The following is a 13,898-nucleotide window of genomic DNA, read 5'->3' as shown; positions in this document are numbered from 1 at the left end:
AGTCAAGGTAAAACACACAGGGCGGCACGGTGGTGCAGTGATACAGTTGCAACCTTACAGTGCCAGAGACCCAGGTTCGATCCTGACCACGGGTGCTGTCTATACGGAGTTTGCACATTCTCCCTGTGACCTTGTGGGTTTTCTCCAAGTGCTCCAGTTTCCTCCTACACTCCAAAGACGTGCAGGTTTGTAGGTTAATTGGCTTCGGTAAAATTGTAAATTGTCCATAGTGTGTGTAAGATAGTGTTAGTGTGCGGGGATCGCTGGCCGGCGCTGACCCGTTGGGCCGAAGGGCCTGTTTCCACGCTGTATCTCGAAACTAAACTAAATAAAGTGCTGGAGTAATTTAGTGGGTCAGGTAGCACCTCGAGGACATTGATAGGAAACTTTTTGGGTTCTGATTCTTCTTCAGACTGAACCCGACCTGAAACATTGCCTACCTATGACCTCCGGAGTTTCTGCCAGTTACTGAGTTACTCCAGCTCTTTTGTGTTCTACACAAGATTCCAACATCTGCATTTCCTTGTGTCTCTACTTAGTGTCTTTACTTAGTCAAGATACTCTCACTATCATGAATGAGGTGCAGGTTGATTGTCCAACTGGCCCTTTCAACCTACACAATTGCATGTCTTTGTAGCAAGTCAAAACATCAAGTGTTCTACACACAGTAAATATATTTGCATCAAAGAAAGACACAAAATGCTGGAGTAACTCAGCAGGACAGGCAGCATCTCTGGAGGAGAGAAAGAAAGAATATATTTGCACCCTCTTCAATTAAAATAAAATGACAAATTTCTCATCCATAGATTTCGTGAAATATACACTGAAAGCTTTCAGAAGAAATCATGATTAAATCAAAGATTCGTCCAGACATTCTCTTTGGGAGATTGGACACAAGTGCTATCAAGAACCAGAGCAAAATCCCTTTTCCGTGCAACACATAACGTATTTTGGGAATTGCAATCCAAAGTCAACAAGAAAGGAAATCATTCAAAGAACAAAAAATCACCGATTTGTTATTACCCATCTCAGGGAAATTACATTCTCAATTTAAACCTACGCTTGCGAGGAAATAGCCATAATCTGAATTCTAAATCATTAATGGCTGGATGAGTGGTTTACATTAATAATTGGAGAAGAAACATTTCTCACCTGTGCCATTACATCCGGATTCATGAGCAAACAATTTGACAGTCACTTTTGGCAGCATCCACTGCATCCATAAACTGATACATCCAGTGGTCCCACCAATGTTGCTCGTTTTCTGCTCCAAGGTGGAAGAGTCGGAGAAAGGGCTCTCATCAACCATCTGAACTGAATCACCCTGTGAAAATAGTTATTCTTTAAGAACTTCCTCGACAGCTGTACAACAAAATAATTATACGTGTCAGTTTCCTTAAATAGCCACAATTAAACCACATCTCTGAACACAGAAATCATTGGAAGAGAACGTGAAGAGAAATAAAGACATAACATACATTTATTCAATATCCATGAAATTTTAGGAGTTGGGAGGAAAATAGTTACAGAATAATCAATAGACAATAGGTGCAGGAGTAGGCCATTCGGCCCTTCGAGTCAGCACCACCGTTCAATGTGATTATAGCTGATCATTCTCAATCAGTACCCCGTTCCTGCCTTCTCCCCATACCCCCTGACTCCGCTATCCTTAAGAGCTCTATCTAGCTCTCTCTTGAATGCATTCAGAGAACTGGCCTCCACTGCCTTCTGAGGCAGAGAATTCCACAGATTTACAACTCTCTGACTGAAAATGTTTTTCCTCATTCTCTGACTGAAAAAGTTTTTCCTCATCAACTTTAATTCTCATTACATCTCCAGGTTAAACAAAGGAGAACTGATGGGGCACGATGTGTCATTTCAAGATCTCTAAACCATTTTACAGCCCATTGTCTTAAAGATAGCGGAGTCAATGAATATGGGGAGAAGGCAGGAACGGGGGACTGATTGTGGATGATCAGCCATGATCACAGTGAATGGAGGTGCTGACGCGAAAGGCCGAATAGCCTACTCCTGCACCTATTGTCTATGGTTCTAAACAAGGAGATTTGCACTAGGAAAACATCCAGAGATCACCAAAATGAGCAGATCAATTTACATTATTTTAATTTAGGTTGCCTGTCCATTCCGTCCTCAGATGCTGCCTGATTCACTGAGTTCCTCCAGCAATATGTTTTTTTTTGTGCATGATTCCAGCATCTGCAGTCTCTCATGTCTCCAATTTGTTTTATCATTATTGAGGGATTGATATTGGTCGGAACAGTTGGAAGAGTTCCCTTATCCTCCTCAAAAGAGCTTACTTTATACAGCCACCTAAGGCACTGGGTGGGTCCTTGATTTAACATTTTATCCAACAACTTCGTACCTATGTCTCTGGAAAGAGACTTAAAAGCAGTGGCAAGATCATTATCAATTGAGCCATCATATCAAAGATAATTAATCATTTACTTGAATTATTATTACTTTTATATTGTTTTAGTTTAGTTTAGAGATACAGCATGGAAACAGGCCCTCCGGCCCACCGAGTCCACACCGATCGTCACTAAACCGTTCAAACTAGTTCTATGTTGTCCGACTTTTGTATCCACTCCCTACATTTGGGGCAATTTACAGAAGCCAGTTAGCCTACAATCCCACGTCTTTGGAATTTAGACTTTAGACTTTTGAGATAAACCATGGAAACAGGCCCATCGACCCACCAATTTAACGCTGACCTGTAGTCACCCCATACACTAGCACTAGGCAATTTACAATTTTTCTACAGAAGCCAATTAATCTACAAACCTGTACGTGTTTGGGATGTGGGAGGAAACCTTCGCTGTCACAGAGAGAATGTGCAAACTCCACATAGACAGTAGCAACGGTCCGAATCAAACCTGGGTCTCTGGTGCTGTTAGGCAACAGCTCAACCACTGTGCCGCCCTTATCTTTATCTTTGCCGTATCAATTCAGCAAGTGTAAGCATGTCCTAGTTACTTGCAAAGTATTTAAAAAATCATACAACACACCATGAATCACTTCTCTGCATTTACATTTGTTCCTTTAATCCTGAGATTTTTGAAATAGATTTCCCTTAAATGCTCGTGTTAAAGGAAGCATTAATCTCAGTGACATTCACTGATTATTGATGACCTGCTATAGCAATGGCAAGCTTAGAGACTTTATTTCTGAAGTTCTTGCTCTGTGATCAACGGTGGCTTAACCAGCTTTAACAAACATGTGCATGTGAACAAGGCTGCCACGATAGTGAAGGCTTATTTTCCGAGATTTGTTACACTGGCGCAAGAAAGCAGTTCCCTACCTGACAATGTTTCCATGATTATAAACAGAAGTTCGACCGAGCTGCTTTGAACTGTCTTACATAAGAAACAATCAACTAGTCTTTCAGAAAATTTATTTTCATAAGACGTTAAAACATCCAATCAAAATTTCATAAGATGGTGTTATTGTTTTTTTTTCATAATCTGCACCAAAGAAAAATGAGCTGAAAATAAAACTTAATGTCTGTTTCGAAACAAATCGCTCCTCCAATGAAGGATCTCTTCCACACACCAACTGGCTATGGTACCATTAACATTCACACACCAAGCAAGACTGTGTATATCTTACAAGATTTATATGCTGATTATGATGTAAAAGTTAGTCAGAATTTGAGCCTCAACAGAGCCATAAAGAAACATCCAGCAACCTGCAAGTATCAACTTCCAGTCCAGCAGACAGATCCAAATTGGGAGCGAGGGAAGGAAAATGAAGGTAGAGTTTGTGCAAAGAACAATCGATGTTTGGGAAACTTTCTATAAGAAAATATGCTACAAATAAAATAATTTCCTAATTAATAATCCACGGTAGCGCAGCGGTAGAGTTGCTGCTTTACAGCGAATGCAGCACCGGAGACTCAGGTTCGATCCTGACTACGGGTGCTGTACTGTAAGGAGTTTGTACGTTCTCCCCGTGACCTGCGTGGGTTTTCTCCGAGATCTTCGGTTTCCTCCCACACTCCAAAGACGTACAGGTATGTAGGTTAATTGACTGGGTAAATGTAAAAATTGTCCCTAGTGTCTATAGGATAGTGTTAGTGTGCGGGAATCACTGGGCGGTGCGGACTTGGTGGGCCGAAAAGGCCTGTTTCCGCGCTGTATCTGAAATATGAAATAAAAATATAATAAGGCATTGGGATCCATGGTCTCACAAGCGATTGCTCTTCCACAGAGGCAAAGAAAAAATCATTTTCCTTCTAATCAGCCGAATCAGACAGTGACACGTGATTACTGAATTAAATGGGTCACTGACGGTTTAAACTGAGTTTCTATTGGGAAAATGCTTCCCGGGCTCTGTTTAGTTTGCGCTAACCACCATAGTATTACACAATGTATGCTGCTATTTTAATAATCACCATTACCGCACAGTTTCATGGATCGTTGTTTTCATTCAAACACCAAACAAATTGGGGTGGCACATTGGGTTTGATCCTAACTACGGGTGCTGTCTGTACGGAGTTTGGATGTGCTCCTATGTGGATTTCCTCCGGGTGCTCCGGTTTCCTCCCACATTCCAAAAACATGTAGGATTGTAGGTTAATTGGTCTCTGTAAATTGTTCCTAGTGTGTCGGATAGAGCTAATGTGTGAGTGACCATTGGTCGGCGTGGACTCGGTGGGCCGAACGGCCTATTGCCATGTGGTATCTCTAAACTAATCGAAACTAAATAAATTTGAAATAGTTTACGGAAAATGCTCGTGATTCATCCCCAAGTATTAATTCCCTTCCCACCCAAACCACCCCCTCCCCAGTTCCCTTCCCCTGCAACTGCAGAAGATGCAACACCTGTCCCTATACCTCCTCTCTCGACTCTGTCCAGGGACCCCGACTGTCCTTTCAGCTGAGGCAGAAGTTCACCTGCACCTCCTCCAACCTCATCTACTGCATCCGTTGTTCCAGATGTGGACTCTTCTACTTCGGCGAGACCAAACACAGATTGGGCAATCGTTTCGCTGAACACCTTCTCTCAGTCTGCCTGAACCTATCTGATCTGCCGGTTGATAAACACTTTAATTTTCCTTCCCATTCCCACACAGAACTATCTGTCCTAGTTCTCCATTGTCAGAGTGAGGCTCAATGCAAATTGGAGGAATAGCATCTCATATTTCACTGGGGCAGCTTACAGCCCAGTGGTATGAATTTCTCTAACTTCAGGTAGCCCCGGCATTCCCTCTCTCTCTATCCCTCCCCCACTAGCTTCTCGTTTTCACCCAACAAACAGCTAACAATGGCCTGTTTCCTTTAGCATCGTTATTTTTTTGCATATCTTTCATTTCTTGTTCTTTATCTCTCTATATCATCGACTATATCTCTCGTTTCCCTTATACCTAGCCATTCTGAAGAAGGGTCTCGACCTGAAACGTCACCCATTCCTTCTCTCCAGAGATGCTGCCTGTCCCACTGAGTTACCCCAGCTTTTTGTGTCTATCCTTGGTTTAAACCAGCATCTGCAGTTCTTGGTTCTTGGTCCTCCAAAATATTCCAAATGGAATTTAAACTGGAGGTGGCGGGGTATGGACTTAAGCAAGAAGTCGGTGTCCGAGTCACATTCTCGGTGTCCGAGCATGAGGTGAGGTGGGCTCTGACGCGTGTGAACACGAGGAAAGCTGGAGGCCCAGATGGTATATCTGGGCGAGTACTAAAGTCTTGTGCTACTCAGCTTGCTCCAGTGCTCACCACAATATTCAACCTCTCCTTGGCAAAGTCCGTGGTCCCTGCATGCTTCAAAAGATCCATCATTGTACCGGTGCCAAAGAATGCCTCTCCAGCGTGTTTAAATGACTACCGACCGGTGGCCCTCACCTCGGTTGTCATGAAATGCTTTGAGAGGCTAGTCAAGAAGCACATCTGCGCCCTCCTTCCTCGCAACATGGACCCACTACAGTTCGCGTACCGTCCGAACAGGTGCACGGATAATGCGGTCTCCCAGGTTCTACACACTGCTCTCTCTCATCTGGACAGCCAGGGGGGCTATGTGCGGATGCTGTTCATTGACTTTAGTTCAGCATTCAACACAATAGTCCCCAGCAGACTGGTTGAGAAGCTGCTGGAACTGGGGCTTAGCACCCCTCTGTGTGCCTGGGTCCTGGACTTTCTCACTGCCAGACCCCAAGTGGTCAGGATGGGGGAACACACATCTAGCTCCCTCACCCTGAACATAGGATCCCCCCAGGGCTGCGTCCTTAGCCCCCTACTGTACTCCCTGTACACACATGACTGTAGGGCCAGGTTCAGCTCAAACTCCATCATCAAGTTTGCTGATGACACTGTGGTGGTGGGCCGGATCTCCAACAACGATGAGAAGGCCTACCGGGAGGAGGCGGCTGATCTGGCACTCTGGTGTCAGGACAATAGCCTCCTCTTGAATGTCACTAAAACAAAGGAGCTGATTGTGGACTTCAGAAGGGCTAAACATCCAAGGACGTACACGCCACTGGAGATAAATGGGTCTATTGTGGATAGGGTGAGCAGTTTCAAATACTTGGGAGTCCGCATCGCAGAGGATCTGACGTGGGCAACGCACATTGCCGCACTGGTGGGTAAGGCTAAGCAGCGCCTTTACCACCTTAGACAACTGAGGAAATTCAGAGTGTCGCTGAGGATCCTTCATTGCTTCTACTCTGGGGCTGTAGAGAGCATCCTGTCCGGCAACATTACAGTCTGGTTTGGGAACAGCTCTGCCCAGGACAGGATGGCCCTGCAGAGAGTAGTGCGTTCGGCAGAACGCACCATGGGAACTACACTCGTCCCCCTGCAGGACCTATACATCAGGAGGTGCAGATCCAGAGCAAGCAAGATCATGAGGGACCCCTGCCACCCCAGTAACGGACTGTTCCAGATGCTACGATCAGGCAAACGCCTCCGCTGTCACGCTGTGAAAACGGAGAGGATGAGACGGAGCTTCTTCCCACAGGCCATCAGGACTGTCAACTTTTATAACCCCAGAGACTAAATTTTTGTTGACACTTTTTGTGCTATGTTTAGTAACTTATTAACTTTATTTATATGCTGTAACTGTAATTCTTTTTGTGCACAACCCGCAGGCATTGCCACTTTCATTTCACTGCACATCGAGTATGTGTATGTGACAAATAAATTTGACTTGACTTGACTTGACTTGAAGGGCTTCTTGGAGAAGAAGAGCTGCCTTAAATTTAGTTGCGTCTAGTTCTGGGTCGTGTTCTGGGTCGTATTCTGGGTCGTGTCCCCGTTCCCGCTGCGGCCTACCATCGGCCATGCACCTGGAGCTGGCGGCCTCCACCTGGTACTCGCCTATGGAGGCTCCGGCCGCGTGGACGTCGGCAGCTCGCAGCCCCTGCCCTGGGTGGGGGCCGACATCGGGAGCTCCGGTAGCGGCAGCGTGTTCGCCCGCCCCGAATCGCGGGGCTTGGGTCGGCCCGCCGCGGACTTTTCACCGTCCGGCGCGGCCTGAAATAGGACGTGGGATTTTCTCTGCCCGGCGGGGGCTTCAATGTCAGGAGCCACGACCGCCCCGACGTGCAGCGGCAGCGCCGGTGTCTTCGCCCACCTCGGATCGCGGAACTTGGGTCGGCCCGCTGCGGACCTTTCAACGTCCGGCGCGGCCTGGAACATGGCAACATCAACAGCCTGACCATGGGAGAAGACGGCAGGGGAATAGGAAAGACATTCTGGCCTTCCATCACAGTGAGGAGGTGACTGGAGGAGACTCACTGTGATGGATGTTTCTTTTTGTTTGATTGTGTGTGTTATTGCTTATTTTTATTGCTCTTATTGTTGGACTGTGGTTAATCTTTCATTTCACTGCACATTTATGTGTATGTGACAAATAAACTTGACTTGACTTGACTTGAGTAACTACAGTAGGGTGAAGACTATTCTATGCTTTAATTGTGCGAGGGAAGAATGAATTGTTATACACATCTGTCTTGGTAGCTGGTATCGCAAATTGAATCGAATGCCCTCGTCCACTCCTGATGGGTTTGGGTTTGGTGTAGATGTGGTAATCTATGTCGAGCTGACCATTTAACATTTTTAACATTTTCCTTCCTACCCAAGCATTAATCGATTTGCTGCTGGACAAACTAATTAGAATTTCATCATTTTCTGATCTCTCTTTTTACTGGCTTTGAGGGAAAATATATTGTTGAACCTAAGAACTCTCACTTGATTAAACAAAATCCAGTAAGTTCTTCGAATCTCGACAAACTAGCTAAATAAAGAAGAACCAGATAACATTTAGAATAGGTATTAAAATCTATATTCATGGGTTTCCTGTCTTGGAATACGATCCAATAATTCATTTAGATCAAATACCCAGATTTTTCAATAAAGGGGACAATATTTCATCTTTGAGTTTCTATATCTACTGTTCCTGTGTTAATATGAATATGAGAAATTCCTGCATTTCCCAGATATGTATATTCTTAAGAGTAGATTTACGATTTAAATTTCCTCTTTCATTTCACTGAATGCCCTGCAATCAAATCAAAAGATGTTTAAGAGATAATGGACAAGGACAATAAATACTTGCCAGGCAGAAATCATTTATCACCATTTAAAATATTTCTATCACAAAAGAGATTTAGAATTGCATCAGTCAAGACTACACCATTTTAAATACAGCTTTACAATTGACAATTGCCATTACCTTTAATGCCACAACGTGAAAGCAATATTTTTTATATGTCAACAAACAGTAGTTAAAGAAATGTGATATGACTCACAGATTTTACCACTGCCCTCTAGTGGATAACCAATCAGAGAAATAAATGTTTAGTTTAGTTTAGTTTAGAGATACGGTGTGGAAACAGGTGCTTTGGCCCACCAAGTTCGCACCGACCAGCAATCACCCATACACTAGTTCTATCCTACACACGAGGGACCATTTACAGAAGCTAATTAATCTACAAACCTCCACGTCTTTGGAATGTGGGAGATAACCAGAGCACCCTGAGAAAACCCACGCAGTCTTAGGGAGAAAGCACAAACTCCATACAGACAGCACCCATAGTCAGGATCGAACCGGGGTCTCTTGTGCTATAAGGCAGCAACTCTACCGCTGCACCATTCTGCCGCCCATGCTACACAGCTGTACTTAAAGGCTAAACTAATATCATTGTTAACACAAGTATCAGAATCTTAAACTCATGTCCACAATAATCTTTTGAATTATTCTTTTGGAAATTATTATATTGATAGACCAGAGAGCATAGCTTTAAGGTGAAAGGAGCAAAGTTTAAAGACGATGTGCGGGAAAGTTTTTTTTTTACAGAGCTTCATAAGTCACAGGAGCAGAATGAGGCCATTCAGCCCATTGAGTCTACTACACCATTCAATCATGGCTGATCTATCTTTCTCTCTCAACCCCATTCTCCTGCCTTCTCCCCATAACCTTTGATACCCTGACTGATCAAGAACCTGTCAATCTCCATTTAAAAAATATCCAATGACTTGGCCTCCACAGCCATCTGTGGCAATGAACTCTGCAGGTTCATCACCCTCTCAGTAAAGAAATTCTTCCTAATTTTCTTTTGAAAGGCACATCCTTTTGTTCCGAGGGTGGTGGTGGAGGCAGCTACAATAGGGGCATTTCAGAGGCTTTCAGATAGGCACATGGAAATGCGGGGAATGAAAGGATATAGATCATGTGCAGGCAGATGTGTTTAGTTTATCTTGGCATCATGTTCAGCACAGACATGTTGGCCTGTTGTACTTTTCTATGTTCCATGTACTATGTTCTAAATATGGGGAGGGTCATCGAGTCAAACAGTCTCTTCACCCTAACCTGCCCACACTAACCACATGTCCCATCTGCACTAGTCCCACTTGATCATGCTGCATTTGACCCATCTCCCTCTAAACCTGTCCTATCCATGTACCTGCCTAATTGTTTCTTGAACGCTGCAATAGTCCCTGCCTCAACTACCTCTACCGGTAGCTCGTTCCACACACCCACCACCCTTTGCGTGAAAAGAGCGAAAGGCAATTCTCTCAACTATAATTTTCCATTGTAAAAAAACAGTTTGCACATCAATGTTTGCAGTCTTCATCTAATTCATAATTTAAAAATCACAGCTAACTGCCACAACATGCAAGACAGTTTTCATGAACAATCATCAGAAATGACAAGGTATAATAAAAAGCAGCTGTCGACAATGTTTTGCTAAAGTCAATAACATAAATTCACCAAAGTCTGCTTAATTCTTGGCTTAAAACAGATCAATAACTTTTCCAATTATAATAAGCCTAGAATGTAAGTGTGTCTTACTCTCTAAAAAAAACCCAACAAAGACCTACTGAATGAAGCTGAACTTTTCTTTAAGTATACAAGTTTGCTATTTAGTTGGCCATTGTGTGAAATGTGCATGGACACGTCGGCATGGTGCCGACACTACCGAAGAGTCCAATTTCAGTCATTTATAATTTTAAGTGTAAACATTTCTGTCCCTTTGCACAAAGCAAATTAAATTTTAGAAGGCATATGACCGATACGCCTCAAAACCAATCTAAACACATAGCACACCATGTCCACGTCGAAAGGACCTATCTGCACTAATCCCATTAACCTGGACCATAGCGCTCTATACTTTGACAAGTCAAGTGTTCAACCAATTGCTGTGAAAATTCTCGTCTCCAGTATTCACTCAGGTAGTTCTTCCTCAGGTCCCCTCTTAACTGCCAACTGCTTACCCTACACCTATAGCCTTTAGTTTTTGATACCTCTGCTTTGGAGCAAGGTTTCCTCTTATCTACCTTATCGATGCCAGAGACATCCTTTTGGATGTCTCTATCAGTTTCCCCCCATTGCCTCCTATTGTGCAGGGAAAACAAACATAGCCATTGCATTGCTTGTGAGCACATTTGGTTCAATTTTATAGAGTAATTAAAAGTCTCGGATGGTTAGTACCAAGGACCAAAAAGGTGTAATGTTAATGCTTTAACTGACTACATATCATTTTGAAGAGTCCCAACCCGGAACATCACCTATCTATGTACTCCAGAGATGCTGCTTGACCCGTTGAGTTAATCCAGCACTTTGTGTAAACTAGCATTTGTAGTTCTTTATTTCTACATAATTTAATCCTTACTTACCTGGTTGTGTAGAATTAACAGAATTAACTGAACTACTATCTATGTCATTGGAGTCCTTTGGACTATCTTTGATCAGGCTTTGCTGACTTTATCTTGCACTAAACATTATTCCCTTTATCATGTACCTGTACACTGTGAATGGCTCGATTGTAATCATGTATTGTCTTTCCACTGACTGGTTAGCGTGTGACAAAAGCTTTTCACTGTACCTCGGTACACTTGACAATAAACTAAACTCAAACTCAAACATTATCTAGATTACACTTGCAGTAAGTTATTAGACAAAGGGTACACAAAAATACAAAATGTAGTTTGTAAAACACAAAGATATGAAGATTAAAATGATGAATGGAAATCTATTGAGCCCATTATTTTCACAGTCCCAATACCATCTATGCTATCATGAACTCCAAACAAGTCATTAATCTCTAGACCATATTGTTATGGAGATACTCCCCATTTCCCAAAGGGAAAGAAATATATCCAGAATATCAATCTACATCCTCCATATCATTATTCTTTATTATTACCTCTATTAGACAGTAACTCCTCTGCCAATCCCATGAACAAAATACTTCATCTACATGGCACCCCTTGGAGTATTTAATCATCTCCGGCTGCAACTTCTGACCTGTTTTCTGAGCAAAGCAAGCCTCTTTTAAAGTTGAAATAACAAAGAAACTGCAGATGCTATTATACCAATGAAAGGCACAAAATGCTGGAGTAACTCTGCGGGGCCGTGCAGCATCTTGAAGTGCCTGGCTAGTCATAGGTGAATATAAGAGAGGTGGCGTTTGATTGGCAGATGTCTGAGCAAAGGCTGGAGATGAAACGAAAACAAATGGGTGTCAGATTAGGAAAGAAGAGGAGTGACATGAAAAGCCAGAGGGAGGGATATAGGCGGAAGGGGCCAGGGGGAGGCAGGGTTGGTGGGCAGCACGGTAGCACAGTGGTAGAGTTACTGCCTTACAGGGCCAGAGACCCATGTCAGATCCTGTCTACGGGTGCTTGTTTGTACGAAGTTTGTACGTTCTCCCCGTGACTTGTGTGGGTTTTCTCCGTGATCTCCGGTTTCCTCCCACACTCCAAAACATATAGGCTAATTGGCTTGGTATAATTGTGAATTGTCCCCAATGCGTGCAGGATAGTGTCAGTGTACAGGATGATTGCTGGTTGGCATGGACTCGGTGGGCCAAAGAGACTGTTTTCGCGCTGTATCTCTAAACTTAATAGATACACACTGGAGTGGGTAGGAGGGTCACAGGAATGAGAGTGTGGGGGGGGGGGGAGAGGGGTTGGTGATGTTACCTGAAAATGGTAAATTATTGTTCATAACTTTACATTGTAAGCTACACAAACGGAATATGAGGTGCTGTTCCTCCAGTTTGTGTGTGGCCCTTCTCACACATAATTACCTAGACTTTATTTCAAATACCTCAGGAGTGGATACCCACAGCGGCATTTCAAATGCTAAATGTATTAACTGGGTGGGCAACACTCTGCCCCAAAGGATGTTTGGTGTGGTAGAACTGTAATCAGGGCTACTTGACTGAAAGACAATGTGATTGATTTTACACAGACCAGTCAGGAAGTCACAGGTCTCAAGCAGGTAATTCCAATACAACTGTGTTCTTTCAAAATAAATAAATCTTTAAATGGCTGCCCATGGAGAACCAATAAAAATAGACAATGTACAAAAGACTCGAAGAATGGCAGGTACCTGGGGGCTGTATGCGTTTACAGAGATAGATGCATTTATAAATGAGGCAAACTAAATCTGGCTTCATTAACCTTGTGCTACTTTTTCTTTCAAAAGAACGATATTTGACGGTTGCAGTGTGACCACAACTGTCATCAATCTTCTCCATTCAAAATTTCCAACAGCAATTAACTTCACACAAAGACGACCACCGCAATCATATTACATAAAAGTGAACATATGGAAAAATTTAAACTGTTCTCCTAGGTTTAAGGCCCAACTTCCTTTTCAGCTTCTAGAATATTTTCACCACACTGCAGCTTCTCCTGACTGCCGACATTACAAACAGACACGCGCATACCTGCTGTTCCCTCAGAATTCACATTCATACAAGGTCAAGCTGGAAATGGTGCAGAGAAGATTTACGAGGATGTTGCCGGGACTCGAGGGCTTGAGCTATAGGGAGGGGTTGGGCAGGCTAAAACTATTCCTTTGAGCGCAGGAGGATGAGGGGTGATCTTACAGAGGTGTGCAAAATCATGAGAGGAAGAGATCAAGTCGACACACAGAGTCTTTTTCCCCCAGACTAGGGGAATCGAGAAGCATATGTTTAAGTTGAGGGGGGGAAAGGTGCACCAGGCAGGTTATACGTACGACAGAACTGGAGGAATAGATGATGATTTAATGAGTCCTTTATTATCATGTGTACCAAGGTACAGTGAGATTCTTTATTTGCATACAGTTCAGTAAGATTATTGCCATGCATGAGTACAATCCCCGGTTAAGTAAATGCATAAGAGCAACCCACTGAGTCAATATGCAATAGTCGCCAGGTTTTGGCGTCATTACACAGTCCCAACTGCAGCTGGCTATCAAGGGCTGTTGCAGCCGTCGCCTCCATCCAGTCGTCCCGCAATATATGGTCCTTCTACTTGCCCGTCCGCCTTCAACTTTCCTGCCCTGGGGGAAGGGCGCCCGTAGCTGACCTTGAAGGCACGGAAGGCAAGACCACCCAGTTCTTTTTACCGTCCCTTGAGTTTGCTACCAATGCCAACTCCCTCTACCTCCTC

The 13,898-nt window shown here is 43.6% G+C and overlaps 1 protein-coding gene across 5 annotated transcripts in view; it reads right to left on the bottom strand.

The window, feature by feature from the left end:
• The window catches only part of vps13b (vacuolar protein sorting 13 homolog B), a 752,723-nt gene that overhangs the window by 262,930 nt on the left and 475,895 nt on the right, over positions 1-13,898 (bottom strand). For all 5 annotated transcript variants that reach the window (XR_013547184.1, XM_078398050.1, XM_078398047.1 and 2 more), the window contains exon 26: positions 1,153-1,324. Coding sequence is in view for 4 of the 5 variants with exons in the window: in XM_078398050.1 (XP_078254176.1) it covers positions 1,153-1,324 (172 nt within the window). In the remaining variant the exon portion in view is untranslated. The remainder of the gene's footprint in view (positions 1-1,152; positions 1,325-13,898) is intronic.

The sequence above is a fragment of the Rhinoraja longicauda genome, chromosome 4 (assembly GCF_053455715.1).
Source record: "Rhinoraja longicauda isolate Sanriku21f chromosome 4, sRhiLon1.1, whole genome shotgun sequence".
In the NCBI taxonomy this organism is placed as follows: domain Eukaryota; kingdom Metazoa; phylum Chordata; class Chondrichthyes; order Rajiformes; family Arhynchobatidae; genus Rhinoraja; species Rhinoraja longicauda.
Note: the sequence above shows the minus strand (reverse complement) of the source record. Positions and strands in the feature narration are given on the sequence as shown.